This window comes from Pteropus alecto, unplaced genomic scaffold (assembly GCF_000325575.1).
Source record: "Pteropus alecto unplaced genomic scaffold, ASM32557v1 scaffold270, whole genome shotgun sequence".
Lineage (NCBI taxonomy): Eukaryota > Metazoa > Chordata > Mammalia > Chiroptera > Pteropodidae > Pteropus > Pteropus alecto.
Genome location: NW_006430735.1, coordinates 2985811 through 3001073, shown reverse-complemented (window position 1 = coordinate 3001073; position 15263 = coordinate 2985811). Strand labels below are relative to the sequence as shown.

Below are 15263 nucleotides of genomic sequence, written 5' to 3'. Positions count from 1 at the left end.
TCAGCTTCAGAAAGGGTCATACAGGGTAATCCTCAGGCTCAGTGCATATTTGGAAATTTAGGTGACTATCAATATCATAGAAACCTGCCCAAAGGATGGCGGCCTCACTTATACAGGTGGTCCTCAATACACAGTACAGTTCAGCCTCGTTAGAGGACCGAGCAAATATAGAGCAGAGGGAGCAACGCAAAAGCACATTCAATGAAATCAGATAAGGGATAGAGAAACTAGGTTGGTAGTGCCAGACACTTATTAGGGATAATAGAAAATTGGGATTGTTCCTGAAAGATCCTTCCTAAAAGTTCTCTTATCCATCAGCTCGGTTGGAGAACGAGTTGATTTCATGGGCCTGAGGGAAGTGAGATCTGCGTCAGTAAAGAAGGAGCATTTGTCCTGCTGTTTATGGATTAGGAGCCCAAGGAAGGAGAGTGTGGAGCTCAGATAGGGGTGCGGGGGCAGAAAGAGAGAAAAAGGAACAGATGAGGCAGCAAGCCAAGGGCTGTAGGAAAAGATGCTGCCTCAGAGGAAAGAGGAGAAACAGGGAAGTCAGAATTTTCCTACTCATCTGTTTTGCCTGTGAGGCTAAAGATTCATAAATTTTTAATGGGAGATGAGAGCCTATAACAGAGAAGGAGGAGACGGGGTGTAGGGGGAGCTTTAGGAATATGACAAGTAATTAAATACAAGGGGGAAAAAAACAGTTGAACTAATGTCCACTAAGAAGAAAAAATGATCCAAGTTTCTAACCACTTGCGAGCATAAAATGAGATTAAATGTGAAAACATTTTGAAAGGCTAAAAGCATTATTCAGATGCAAGATGGGTTGTGTTGCTATATGAATTATAAGGAATACTGTTCAGAGGTCACGCCGATTACAGGAATAAACCCTGTAGCTTCTTTCCCTGCTATGATTGTTGCTTCTCTTTTTCAGGGCGGTCCAGCAGGAGACTTGGAGCAGATTGACAGTTATTTAGAAGCTTTGCTTAAAGAAGATAATCTCCTTTTCCAGAACACTTTAAATAAAGGAACTACAGATACAGGACAGAGTCTCCCTTTAGAAAAAAATGAAAGTACTTCTCAAAACTGAAAGTCAGAAAAGACATTCCCTTTTTAAAAATGCTAATAAGGAAAAGGAAGATTCTGTTAAAAAAATATTCCCCTTGTACTTGTTATTGTATACTTTAGAAATGCAGAGTGATTTACAATTTACACGTTTCCCAGTCCTATTCTCTATCTCATCTTATTCTTTCAGAAACTATTTCTAGAGTTCTCTAATTTTCATGTGAGATACTAAGAAAGATGGAAGTGTCATTTAGACTTAAATTTTGTTTTCACTTAAAAGTCTGTAAAAACTGGAAAACAGTGACTTTCAAAATCAATATGTAAAGAAGTACAGAATCACCTCCTCTTGAAACGTGTTGAAGAGACAGACAGACATGCCATGCCCTTTCTCCAGTAGAGGCAATACTCAGTAAAGCAGAAAATATAGATCCTAAAAACATTTTGAGTATAGTTTATATGATAATTTTAATTTTAAGTTATAGTGGAAGAACAATTCTAAGTATAATGTGAACACATATTACACATATGTAAGAATTGTGTTTTTACATTTATACATATATAAGGAATTGTGTTTTTACATTTTCCTTGATAACTATTTTGTTTGTTTGTTTAGTAATGTCTATAACTTTGGACAAAAACAATAAACATTTAATATTTGCTTGTGGAATTATATATTTTTAATTTCATGTACATACACATAGTATAAAATTCAGAACATGCGAAGTGGAATATGGTGAAGTCTTCATCCAGTGCTTGTCTTTAGCCATTAATTACTCTTAAGAGGCGTGCTTTTACCAGTTACTCGTGAATACATTCAAACACAATCAATGTACATAAAACCATATAAATCATTATGTAAATACAGATGTAATAGCTTCCAAAAGATGCTGTTGCTTTTTCCACTTAACATACCTTCAAGATCATTCCATATCAGGATCTGTATATGTAGAACTCTCATTATTTTTAACTGGTCCTTATTATTCCATTCCATTGGATGTACCAAAATTTACCTAACCATTCTCTTGTCATTGGATATTTACATTTTTTCCCATTCTTTTGGATTACATACACACAACAGTAAATATCCTTTTAAATATTCACATATGAATTTTATTATTAACATATATGGCCTAATAGCACATCATAAAAATTTTATTAATATATAATCCTATAGCAGTGTATGAGTGCCTGTTTCTTTGTACCTTAACCTATCCAGTGAATTATTAAACTTACTTATCTTGATCAAATAGGTGAAAAGTGGTATATCCTGTAGCTGGAATGTGTATTTATTATATTATAAGTAAGGTTGAACATCTTTTATTGTTTAAAATTCATTTGAATTTTTAAATTTGGACTTAGTCCATTTTTCTACTTGGTGGTATTTTGTTACTGATTTATAGAAACTACTTTCACATTAGGGAAATTATCTTTTTAATATATATATTACAAATATTTTATAATTTTTTATTTAAAAAACTTTTATGGTATTTTGAGCCATATAGGATTTTTTTAATTTTTGGCTTAATTTCCTTTCATTTATGGCATCAGGGTTTTGTAGTCATATTTAGAAAGAACTTTCCAATGCTAAAAATATAAAGAAATTCTACTTTGTTTTTTTTAATAATGATTTTAATAATTGGTAAATCTTTGATTCATTTAGAATTTATTTTGGTGTAAGGAGGTTAAAAATCCAACTGTGTGTGTTTCCAGGTAGCCACAGTATTTTTCCAAAATTATTCATTTTTACCCACCGATCTATAATGCCACCTTTATTGCATGTTAAATTCCTATCTGTATTTGGACCAAGTTCTTTAAAAAAAAACTGTTATTTTTCATTTATTATTCTGTCTTTTGTCATGTCAGACCCATGTTGTTTTGGTAGGGCTAGTCAATAATTTTATATTTCCAAATTTCCAGTGTATCCTTGCATATATTTAATTCTCATTCAAACTTAGATTTAGCTTTTTTAGTCACCCCTCAAATTTTATTTGTATTTTGCTGGGTTTGTGGTGATATTATACATTGAAATAAAGAGAATTGCCTTTTTTTTAATATCACATATTTCTACCCAAGACCAAACAAAATATGCCTTTCTACATGTTTAAATCTCCACTGGTGCCCTATATTGACATTTAAAATTTTTTCTTCAACTACATTTAGCACATTCTATTTCTATTTATTGTAATTAAGTAGATTTACTCTTTGACCATTATAAATGAAGCCCTTTTCCCATTATCTTATAACTGGTTAATGCTTTGTAGAGAAAGACTCCTGACATGGATATCCAATATAAGAATTATGCTATTTCTAATAGTTTTAAGTTTTTTTCTGTATCATTAAGTAATCATTATGCATTTTTTTAAAAAGCATAATCTTTATAAGAAGCACAGTTTCTGGATCTCAGGTTCTTGTATTCTTGACCTACACAAAGTTTTTCTTCTACCAGGAATTTTCTTGGTCCCTGGAAAACTTTCATTACCTTCCTCTGCCATCATCAGTATCCTTTACTCTAAATCTAAAAATTGGCAATTAATAAATGCTAATGGTGATAAGAAGTCAGACATTTAGAAAGAATCAAAAGAGGAACTTCCCTAGAGAATGATTTTTGAAGATTCTAATGGGATATTCTTCATATTTCCTAACGAAATAATCTCCAGGTCTGATTTCCCATTACCCCATCTTTCTTTTTACTCTGCATAAGAAATCTCATCTACTCTAATGATTTCAAATAATACTTCCAAATGAATAGGTTTCAAATTTCTAGACCTTATTGACCACTTGATATTTCACTCTAAATATGAAATAGAATTTTTTTATTGAAAGTCTACATCGGTACATTTGAAACAAAATTAATCATATTCACCCTAGCCATCCCTCCTTCCTGTCAAGGCAATTCATTTAAGCCAATGGCTCCCATTCTTAGGGAACCTTAAACAGGTAATCAGGACTAAGGAATAGGGACTAAGGCAAAGACCAGACATATGAACTGAGTCAGCGTTGGAATTGGAGGAAAAATGGAGTAAGTTTAGGAGAAAAGAAGCATACTTAGGACCAGATGACCCTAGATAGAAATAATGTAATTCTGTTACTCTTAAATATAGTTGGTAGCAAAATGGCTTGTAGACCACATGGGCAATTCAGTTCCATTACTGGAGCATGGATACAGTTTTAGACTCATTCACTCAGTTCTCAAGTCCACTACAATTGAAGTTTGGCTTGGACAAGATTAGCTTTGGAACTGGAGTAGAATAAAACTAGCAGATAGAGGGCATGAGTAGATGTAGACTGGAGAGACAGAAAAGAAAGAACAGCAGAAAACGAAAAAAAAGATAAGAACAATGCCAGAAGACATAGTCCAATATGCTCCTTTATCTGCAAACCACACTTTTCTGCCTACTACATTACAACATTTTTTTTTTTACTAATAATATGAGCATCTCTTACCCAATTATCTCTCCCGTACATAGACTTCCTTACAATTTAACCGTATTCAGAATGTATAATTTCTCCATGATTTAAAAAATGTTCTTCATCTAAATTTATCTTCACAATGTTTAAGTGTGAAAAAGGAAATACTTGTATTTTGTAGATAGGAAAACTGAGACTGGAGAATGTAAGTCATGTGTCAGTGTAGTTAAGAAGTGGTAAAGAAGCCTAGAACCCAGGCTTCCTGACTGCAACTCAAAGCTAGACCATTAGACCTCACTGTGTCACTCCATAATGTAGGCAGAATTTATGGCTAACAATATAACAAGGATTACCTTCTCTAAAATATTGCCTCTGCCCTTCACAGAAAATTGATTCTTTGAATAGCAAGGAAGCACAATCCTATATGTATGACTTAGTCTTAAAACTGTACAGATGAGTTAATCTCACTGGCTTTCTATTCTTATTTAGCCTGTAGTTGTAAGAGGTTTAGAGTAGCTTTCTAAGGGCATATGTTAGCTTCAAGTTTTAGTGAAGAGTGAGGAACTAAATACGGAGAGACCCTACGTGAAAACAACCTGAAAAAAGCTGTAGACTGTGTCACGATGGGAAATAATGAATCTACGGCTGGTGGTCAGACAGCAATTCCTGCTAAAGAGACCTATGTGTGGTACAAAAAATTTATGATGGAATATCCATCCGGCCTGCAAACACTGCATGAATTTAAGACACTCTTAGGTCTGCAAGGTCTGAATCAAAAAGCCAACCAACACGTTGATCAAGTCTATAATACCTTTGACATGAACAAGGTAAGATCTATTAATTTTCATTTGGCTGTGGTTCTGCATTTTCCCATTTAAAAATATAAAATAGCCTAAGGTAAATGTGTACATCCCACTGACTGAGGAGGTCTTCAGAGAACCCTAGCTTGTAGATAAGGGAGTTATTAAACACATTTAGCAATGACGGCATGAAAATAATTGGGAACTAGCCTCTGCCTTTGGAAATGTTCTGCATGTAGGGAATTAGTTTAAAAACCAAATTAAATCTCAGCATGGAATTCTAATGCTATCGTTTAAGCAAATCTAATAAGTGCAGATTGATTTATAAAGACTTTTCAAAGTATTTAATGCATTGGTGACATTTTATAGAAAAGCAAACAGGAATCTGCTTTTAAAAGTGTGATTGCATCTAGATTGGCAGATAAAATCAATACAAATTAGTCAACATGTTTTCGTGCTCAAATCAAAAGTTCATAATACTTTTTTTTCCATATCTGACCAACTTATTTTAGGGACAAATAAAACAATTTATAGTTTTAAATTCAGATAAATTTTTGTTTCTAAAGATCATCCCTCAACTATTGTTTTGAATTTACTCATTCCTGAGAAGATGCTGCACATTTAATTTCATGTCTTGAAAATATATGAAGATGAGAAAATATGGAATAGAAAAAGGAAGATTAAAAAAGTCACAATCTGAAATACTAGGCTAGTTTAGTTATTTTACCTATAGATCTGTATATTTCAAAATGTGCTGATGCCATCTAGAAGAAAAGGGAAGGAGGAAATACTACTTATAGAAAAACAAATGATTTTAGATGTTTGCATAATAGAAGAGAAAAAAGATAATTAACACAATTGAAACAATCGATTGTCCATCAGGATGTATGAAATCTAGCATAGCTCACTGAACCCTTTTCCAAAGCCAAACAGCAGATGGCTTAAAGGAAGGCAACAGCCAAGAACTGGGGAAAATTAAACCCATGCAAAATTAATGGCTATTTTAATCCTTTTAGCAATGTCAGGAGCATATTTCTTTTAGGACATTATTGTCTTTTGTTATTTGTTATCAAACATGAATTAAGCACTCACTGCCTGCTTAGCATGACCATGTTTTTCTCATAAATTTTACTTAGCATAGTTGCAAGTAAACAGAGCTCTACCCCCAAGGAGCTTACAAATCAATGGGGAAATGAGGAAGATTGAAGATTCTGCTTTTGTTTTTAGCTCTGAAATATGTTCCAATATGCTAGAGACTGAATGTGCCACCTCAAATTCATATGTTGAAATCTAAACCCTGATGTGATGGTATTTGGAAGTGAGGTCTTTGGGATGTGATCGGGTCATGAGGGCAGAGCCTACATGAATGGTATTAGTACTTTTTTATAAAAAGATCCCCAGATAGTTTCCTCAACCCTTCCCCCAAGAGAAGACACAGTGAGAAGATAGTTGTCTATGAACCAAGAAGTGGGCACTCACCAGACACTGAATCTGGACTTGATCTGGACTTCCCAGACTAAAGAACCGTGAGAAATAAATTTCTGTTGTTTATATACCCAGTCTATGATATTTTTGTTATAGCAGCCCGAACTAAGACAGGAGACTCTGTGCACATTGCATATCATCTCTTCTCCTCTCTGCCTATTGTCTATGTACATATCTTTCAGTGCACTCCCGCTCTTGCGCTCTCTCGCTCTCTCGCTCCCCCATCCCCAACATTCTTTGTTTCATTCTGTGTGTAGCTGCCCCTGTCCCACTGTGCCTGCTATATACAATCCAATTTCACAATTGAAGTCTGTTGTTCTAGACAGCAGCTTCTCAGGCTCTGACAGTGTTCCTGAGAGGTTAGAAGATGAGCTATCATCAAGTTCTTTAGGTAATCTCCAAAAGTGTTGATGTCCTATCCCAGGACAGCGATTTTGTTGTTAGCCCGATGTTTGTGAAAGCACTGTGCATGTCAGTGGTTCATATGCAAGAGCAAGAACATGTGAAAAGGAATGCTAGTTAGAAATAAGGAAATGCTGTCAGAATGAATCCGGCTGCCAGGGAAGCAGAGCCAAACAATGTCCAAACAGGGAGCCTGGGGCACGTGTGCTGTTGTAGAGAGAATCCTCTTGGTGACAATCATGGAATGGTCAAGCCCATCTCAGGAGCTTAATTTAAATGACTTGGAAGTTCCATTGGTATCCATGATTCATCACAGAGATTTCGTGTTTGCTTAGGAAGCAAATGAACCTAGGCAGTGATGACGAATGCCACCAAAGGTGTGGGGATCTTAACATAAAATTAGGTCATAAAATGAGAAGGGCAAGGATTTTTCATTATCAAGTGGTAGTAAAAAATAATATGCAATTATACACAAGGAAAAAAAAGCAATATATTTAATTAGATCAATAAAACTATCAGCTGTCCAGAATCCCAGAGGATTTACTCTTTCTAGTGGAGCTTCTCTGTAGTTTTAACTATTCCGGATGGAAATCTTTTTAAATGCATTTCATGCTTTCTGGCCTCCTCAAAGTTGCCAGTATTTTCTTAATATTGCTTATTATTATGAACGTTGTTTGTAACATTTATGAAATACCATGAAGCACCTATGCTTATTGAAATTGCTGGGGCTAACTTTCTTAATGTTAAAAATCTTGAAAATACATGCTTTTATTGTGTTGCTTTTTACTGTTTTTCTGTCTTTTTTCTTGCTGTCAAATGCACCTTTCCCCACTTTATGATTGTTATAAAACTAATAAACTTCCAATCTCTTTTTACTCTGCCATTTCTAACCTGGCTTTGGCTTGTACTGACCTTAGCCAAGCTTATTAGAATAAAGCATAAAGTAAAAGTAAATAGATCCCAAAGTTTAGAGTATACTCTTTATAACAATTCCTTTGACTAACCACACACCTTTTCAGGCCTCTCCTTGACACTCAGTGACAATTTAATTAATGTTCTCTGAGAGCTTATAATGTTCCTGACACTGCTCTAGGCACAGTACACAAACTAAGGCATTCAATATCACATAATAGAACCTACTTTACAGTTGGCACCTCAGACCACCAGGGAGGACAGTTAATTGGCCACAGCCCTGGGTCCATCACTTTGAGATCCATCACTGTGTTTGTGCTGAATCCGTGTCTGGGTTTAGATTACTACCGATGATTGAGTGCAGCAGAAATAATAAGGCCAGGCCAGTTCATTTCTAAGAGACAGAGGACTCCTTTGCCAGCTGACTTTGGCTCAAGGATTCCCTTGCAGCTTTTCCAAACCATAGATTTCAGGAGTATCTAGGACATGTCTGTCCAATCTTCTCTCACGCTCTTCTTCTCCTGGGTCAGACTAGCATGTCAGTCAGACATCTTTCCCGACATGCCCTGACTTCCATTTCCTTCCACACAGAATCTCTCCAAGTAAAATTCTTAAATTGGGATTAATAGGTCTAATAGTCTATGAATAAGAGTCATAGAAAAATAGCTCAGAAAAAAATGTAAGATTATAACAAAACAAACCAGAAAAATTTCCCATCAGACACATTCCACAAGGGCCCAACGCAGTAAATAGAAAAAGATCAATCTACAGCATGTGATGAGAAATTTTGTAACAACAGGAATAAAGAGAAAATCCTAAAATCTTCCAAAAAAAGGTCAAAATAGAAATCAAAATAGCCTTGAGCTTCTAACAGGAGACTAGAAGTATAAGCAAATGGAGAAATGCCTCCTAAATCCTGAAAGGAAAGTATCAACCAGGTGCTGCACTAAAAAGAGGGAATCTGTCAACAAAGAGGGACAGAGAGAGTCCAATGTAGGAAAACAGATATGGTCAATGTAGGATCACAGAGAAGGAAAGTTCAGACCAATAGCTATGCAGAAAGCCCCATGAGCTGCTGATCCAGCTGGAAAAGGAAGAAGCAGGGTTTGAGAGGAAGACCTGAAAAGATTACTGATGGATTATCTACTATATTTCAGGATTTCATTTGATCTTAGCCAAAAGGCCGAGAAGTGATATATATTTGAAGATTTCAAAAACTATTAATTGATATTTAACCAATCTGATGGCTAAGTACAGGAAAACTATTGAAATTTAAAATGAAGCAACTTAAAATTTTTTTATTATGAAAATTTACACATTTACAAAAGTAGAGAATAATAACTCTTATTGACCCATCATCCATCTTCAACAATTATCAAAATTTTTTTACTTTTGTTTCATCTGTCTTCTTACATTTTTTCCTGTTTTTTAAAAAGAATAAAACAAACATTGTATGATCTTACCTGCAAATACTTCATTATTCATCTATAACAATAAGGACTCCTTTGAAATATAACTACTATGTCATTATCATACATAACAAAGGTGAAAATAACTACCTTTTTTCTTATTTTCAAAGTACAATTTCTCTTCTCATTTAAGTATAGTTAATACACAATATTATATTAGTTTCAGGTGTACAATATAGTGATTTGACATTTATATACCTTACAATGTGGTCACCACAGTAAGTCTAGTAGTCATCTGTCACTGTGCAAACTTATTACAATATTATTGACCATATTCTACTTCAGAAAGTGACAATAATTCCTAATGGCATGTAGTACCCAGTCAGTCTATGGGCAAAATTTCCAGGTTGTCTCAAGCATACTTTTTTGTTTTGTTTTGATTTGAGTTTAAATTCAAACAAGCTTCATAAATGGGTATTGGTGGTTATGACCCTTAAGTCTGTTTTATTTCTACAATAGTTTCCTAACTACCTTCTTCCCCCTATTTATATATCACTGATTGCTAGGGAAAGTGAATCATTGGTTCTATAGAATATCCTGTACTCTAGATTTAGTTGATTGCTTTCTTGTTGTGTCATTAACTTGCTTTCTATTCTTCATATTATCCACAAATTGGTTTTTAGGTATAGAAGCTCAAATACACTCAGATTCATTTGTTTGCCAAGAATACTTCATAAGCACATAATTACTGGTTGTCTCATTTTTCACAGATTGTCCATTAGGTTCAGGAGACATTAGCCTGATAACAAAGCAATTGTTAATTCTATGTGAAATAAGAAAGTCAATGATTTTGGTATACCAATAGGCTAAGCAGAGAACAAAATTTATCAGAGTCATTAAAATAAAACTCTTGAATTTTAGATTAACCCACAACTGTGGGAGTATTCAGGAAGAACAATGTCGTGCTAGTTCTCTGGCAGGGGCGGAGGGACCCCTGGTAACATTTGCTGATTTCCTTGGTATAAATGTTCCCACTGTGGCCAATTTCAGGCTAGCAACTATTTAATACTTGGCTTGCAAAATTTCTGGAAATTTAACAATCAGCTTACACCAGCGGGTAGAATAGGCTCCAGCACACCACTGTGATGTGTATGATGGTCACAGAACTAAATATTTGCCATTTCCTGTAATAGGAAGTAAATAGATACTGTCTAAAATTGATAAAGAAAGACATAAGCAAAATAAGCATTGCAATTACAAGCATGTAAATAAAGGCTAGAAAAAATAACCAAAAATTTCAAAATTTTAAATTATAAACCTTTAGTTTAATTGCAACTATATACATGTAGGATGTACATGATAAATGAAAACTGATTAAAATTTTTTTTTATTATAACACAAAGAAGATGTGAAAAAAGATGATAACTAAAAATATTAGCAAATCTTTGTAGGTGAGGTCAGGGATAGAAACTGCTCTCCTCAAAATTAAGATCTGTGTCTGTGCAAGGGACAACACAGATTCCTTAGTTTTTACAACTTCATTGCCTCCATTATGGAAATCCTACTGACTTGACAGCTGAGGGCCTAAGCTAGCTCAAACTTAGTAGCAAGTAATCTCATCAAAACATGCAGTCTCCATTGAAAAGTACAGCACGACAAAAGTGTGTGGCTCTTATGATCAGTATTAAACCTACATAGGATAAGATGGTGGGCCTTGAAGTTAGGTGGGTTCTAAGGACTGACCAGTGCCATCATCATGTTAATAGTTCCGTAACCACTCCCTCTATTGACATTTATGCCATTGATTTGCTAGGGAAAGTGAGTCATTACCCAATGAGGCTGCTGAAAAGCCGGTGAGCATTAGAGCTGGTTCTGGGCTACTAGAGATATTCCAAAAATAAGAAACATTGTGGAAATTTAGGTAATTGCTGGCTATTGGTTCCTAAAAGGCAGTGAAAGTGGACAGGCATTGCACCGTTCTCATCTAAGCATCCAAATGCTTCTCCTGGAGATTGAAGCAAAAGGCCCATTTCCCTGGACTCTACTTCTTGGACAAAGCATGAACCTGTACTCTGGGCTCTATGTATATGGAGTACATGACATTGAACTGACTGGAGTCTATTCAAAGCCCGATGATGAAGGAAGTCCTAGCATGGCTATTTCTTTGCACTCCAGCCACACTGCTTTCTTCACATTAGATTTTCAGTTTGCCTTTCTTCATGTCTCCTTTCTTTTTTTTTTAAGTGCAAATAGTGCATGGATGCATCCTCATGAAACAACAATGCAGAAATAATGAAGAATTCACCAATCCCTTCAAATTCTATTTGCTTCTCAGATCAGGAACCTCGCACAGTGGCATAAAGTTGATATTAAACAAGTATTTACTGAGTAATTAAATAAAATAACGAGAGAAGTGACAAATTTAGTACCCTCACTTTTACATATGCACTTTTCTTTCTATTCCTCTCTCCTTCTCTCCATTCCCCCACCACCTCCCATATTTATACCAAGGAGGGCCACTGCATTTTCTAAATTTGTACTTAGTGCCCAACTGGAGTGATTATCTTAAGGGACATTTTTAAATTTATCTTCTTCTTTTTTTTTTTTTTTTACTTTTGTAGCTGGTAAGAATTTCAGTTCACATATTTAGGCATTGAAGAAATTTAACTTTAATTTTCCATAATGAAGTTAATTTGTTTCCAATCCCCATTTTATGAAGACACATTCTCCCTCCACTTTCCAGATGCACCCTATGGGTACATCTAAATCTCAAGGTATTAATAAAGATCAGAGGAGCATCTATTCACACTGGTATCTGCTGAGACAGCATCACTCCTCATCTCCTACTTCACTTCGAAGGCTGCCGTCTCTGCATGGCTAGGTCTGGATTCTTTTCTCCTAGGCACAGAAGACTCAGAGGCTAGCTCAGGATTGTTTGACCTGATACTACTTACAGCCTTTCCTCCCAAGCTATGTTAGGTTCAGGGGAACTTGGTGAGTTTCTGCCAAGTCAGTGCTTCTGCCCTTACACCTGCCTGCCCCACCCGGCGTTTTTATCACCCACCCCTCCAGCCACTCTTGACCTCACAAGGCAAAGCCCTTTCCCTCCGCCTCCTCTCTATCTCCCGGTATCTTACCACTTTCTCTTCCTCCCCTATTCCACATCTCCCAAGCCTGTAGAATATTTATCTAGTTTGAGAGTAGCCAGGATAAACTAGAGAACCTGGCTCTAATTATGTATTCTCCCAAATCTTTTGTTTATGGCATAAATTTTATGCTCTGAATCCTAGATGTCTTAAACTATTGAAACTCAAGTGTTAAGAATGAACATTTGATTTCTGCTTTTCTGCTGCAATGATTTATCTCTCAGGCAATGAATGTCTTTATTGAATATGGAAAGGCTAGATGATAGAGGGGATTACCAGGAGCAAAGTCATATCCCTAATACACCATGTTGTTATCCCACTGCACTTACAAATATTTATTGAGCACCTAGAGGCATGGTGGAAGGAAGGTAGGCACAAAAATGAATTGGTCCCTGTCCTCAAAGGAGTTTACCATCTAGTGGGGTGGCAAATGCATCCTCAAAAAATAAAAGGTCATAAATAATCAAAGAATTACAGGGCAAAGCATTGTACTAACTCCCTAGTTTCAAGGTTCCAAACAGGTCTCAGATGTTATAGGGATACTTTTAAATCTTGTCCAGTAATGTTACTGATGGCCCAGACTCTTCCTAACAGGCTAGATGGAAGGGCCAGGGGACCTCTTCAATCCCATCCCAGAAGGGTGAGTATTGGTAGAAAAATCACATTCACATTTTGGAGGGGTGTGCGGATGCAAGTGAATAGGTAGGTAGAAGTTGTCACTTTCTGTACCCCCGAAGAGTTTACAGTTTGCTTGAAGATAAAAGTTATGTCAAGATAAAATTCTCAAAGAATAAAATAAGCTATATAATATAACACACTATAGCAAGACTGTGCTATTCAAGGTATATTTACTGAGATCAGAAGATAAAACAACAACCCAGTTGTAGAGTTAGTTAATAAAGGCTTTCTGGAGATATTCATGAGGCATTGGGGATCTTGAATAAAGTGAAGAACTCGAATTATTACTAATAAAAGCTAACATTTACTGACTCTTTACTAGTCATTATTTTAAGGACTTTATGTTTATTATCTCACAGAATCCTCACAACAATAACATAAGAGTAGGTACTATTTTTTATTGTTCTCATTTTACAGATGAAGAAATGGAGGCACAGATAGGTTAACTAACTTACCTAAAACTACATAGCAGAATTGGAATGCTGGCATTCTGGCTCCAAGGACTACTCTCTAAACTGCTATGGTGTTCCACCTTTTGCAAAGAAGTTGAGAATTTCAACAACAACAACCAAAAAGCTCAAATTAAAGTATATGATAGGAGAAGGGTTTTATGGGGACTTAGCTAAGGCAGAGGGTTACTGCTAGAGCATAACTGGAGACCACACACTCCAGGCAGCTCACCTGTATCTTTTGCTCCATACAGGTAACCAGCCTGTTGTTGAGATGGCATTTATTCTGAGAAATGAGGCATTTAGAGCACTGAGATGCTAGTAGTGACTTGCCTGGGGAATCTCAGAGCAGAAAGTCAGCGTTCGGTCCCTCTGACTCCTGGTCAATGTTCCTGCTCCTGTAATAGGTGTGAAGATAAATGTATGGCCCTTGGGGTCACATCTAGGCATCTGAGTTTTATCCAAACAGAATGCCATTGTCAACTCTTAAACTGGAGCAAAAGAATTATCATTTGTCAGATATGTACATGTGGGAAGGTGGGGATGAGGCTATTTCTAATGGGGAGAAATAAATGCCTGATTGTTGGAGTAGAAGGCATGGAGGTGGTGTCAGGGGCAGTGGAGAATGGATCTTGTCAGAAGATTTGCCTCTTGTAAGACTCTTAGATCTCTGAATTTATAGCTTTGGAACTCATACCATAAAGGTTTAAGGCAGAAAAACAGTTGTCAGAACTAGGACACATATATATAAACACTAGGATAAAACAAAACAGTCAAAGCAAGTTCTCAGGTTATTTAAATTATCAGCCTCAGACAAATCCTGGGAATGAAGAGTGAAGGAATGGTGAGTGAATTCTTAGAAATATGGGTGATTAAGCTGTTACAGAAAGAAAAATGAGGATAAGTGGTAAGCTGTGGGATTTAATATGTGATGGCTACAATATACGTGATTAGTTTACTTATAAATATGTTCACAAATCAAATCTTAGCTTTAATGTATCAGAAGTTCTTGCTATTTTTATTTTTGTTTACTTACTTTTTATTAAATTTATTGGGGTGACATTGGCTAATAAAATTATATAGGTTTCAAGTATACAATTACCATATGACCCAGCAATCCCCCTTCTGGGTATCAACCCCCAAACTCGCTATTTTTAAATGAGCCCTTCAGTGAATCTCTCTACAATATGAATCACAGGCCATCATGGGGATCTTCCTGAGGAGGCACCTCAAGAAGAGTAAGATTTGCACAGCTTCTGTCCTAGCTCTGACCCTATTGCTGTGTGTAATCTTGGACAAGGCTCACAACATTTCTGTGTCAAAGCCTTCAGCTCTAAAACAGAGACAAGAAGTATCCTGCCTACATTTCACTGAGCTCATGTAAAATAATATAGGAGAAAATGTTAAAAAAATGTGCAATACAGCCCATATAGGGATGTTATGTTTATCTGTAAAATGCAGATGACTCTGACCTCTGTCCCCACAGGTTTGATAACAGTAAAGATTAACTCT

General features: G+C 35.8%; 1 protein-coding gene across 1 annotated transcript in view; it reads left to right on the top strand.

Moving 5' to 3' along the window:
• Positions 1–5093: 5093 nt before the first annotated feature.
• The window catches only part of GUCA1C (guanylate cyclase activator 1C), a 29269-nt gene continuing 19099 nt past the window's right edge, over positions 5094–15263 (top strand). The window contains exon 1 of the mRNA XM_006905491.2: positions 5094–5297. Within this exon, the coding sequence (XP_006905553.2) occupies positions 5094–5297 (204 nt within the window). The remainder of the gene's footprint in view (positions 5298–15263) is intronic.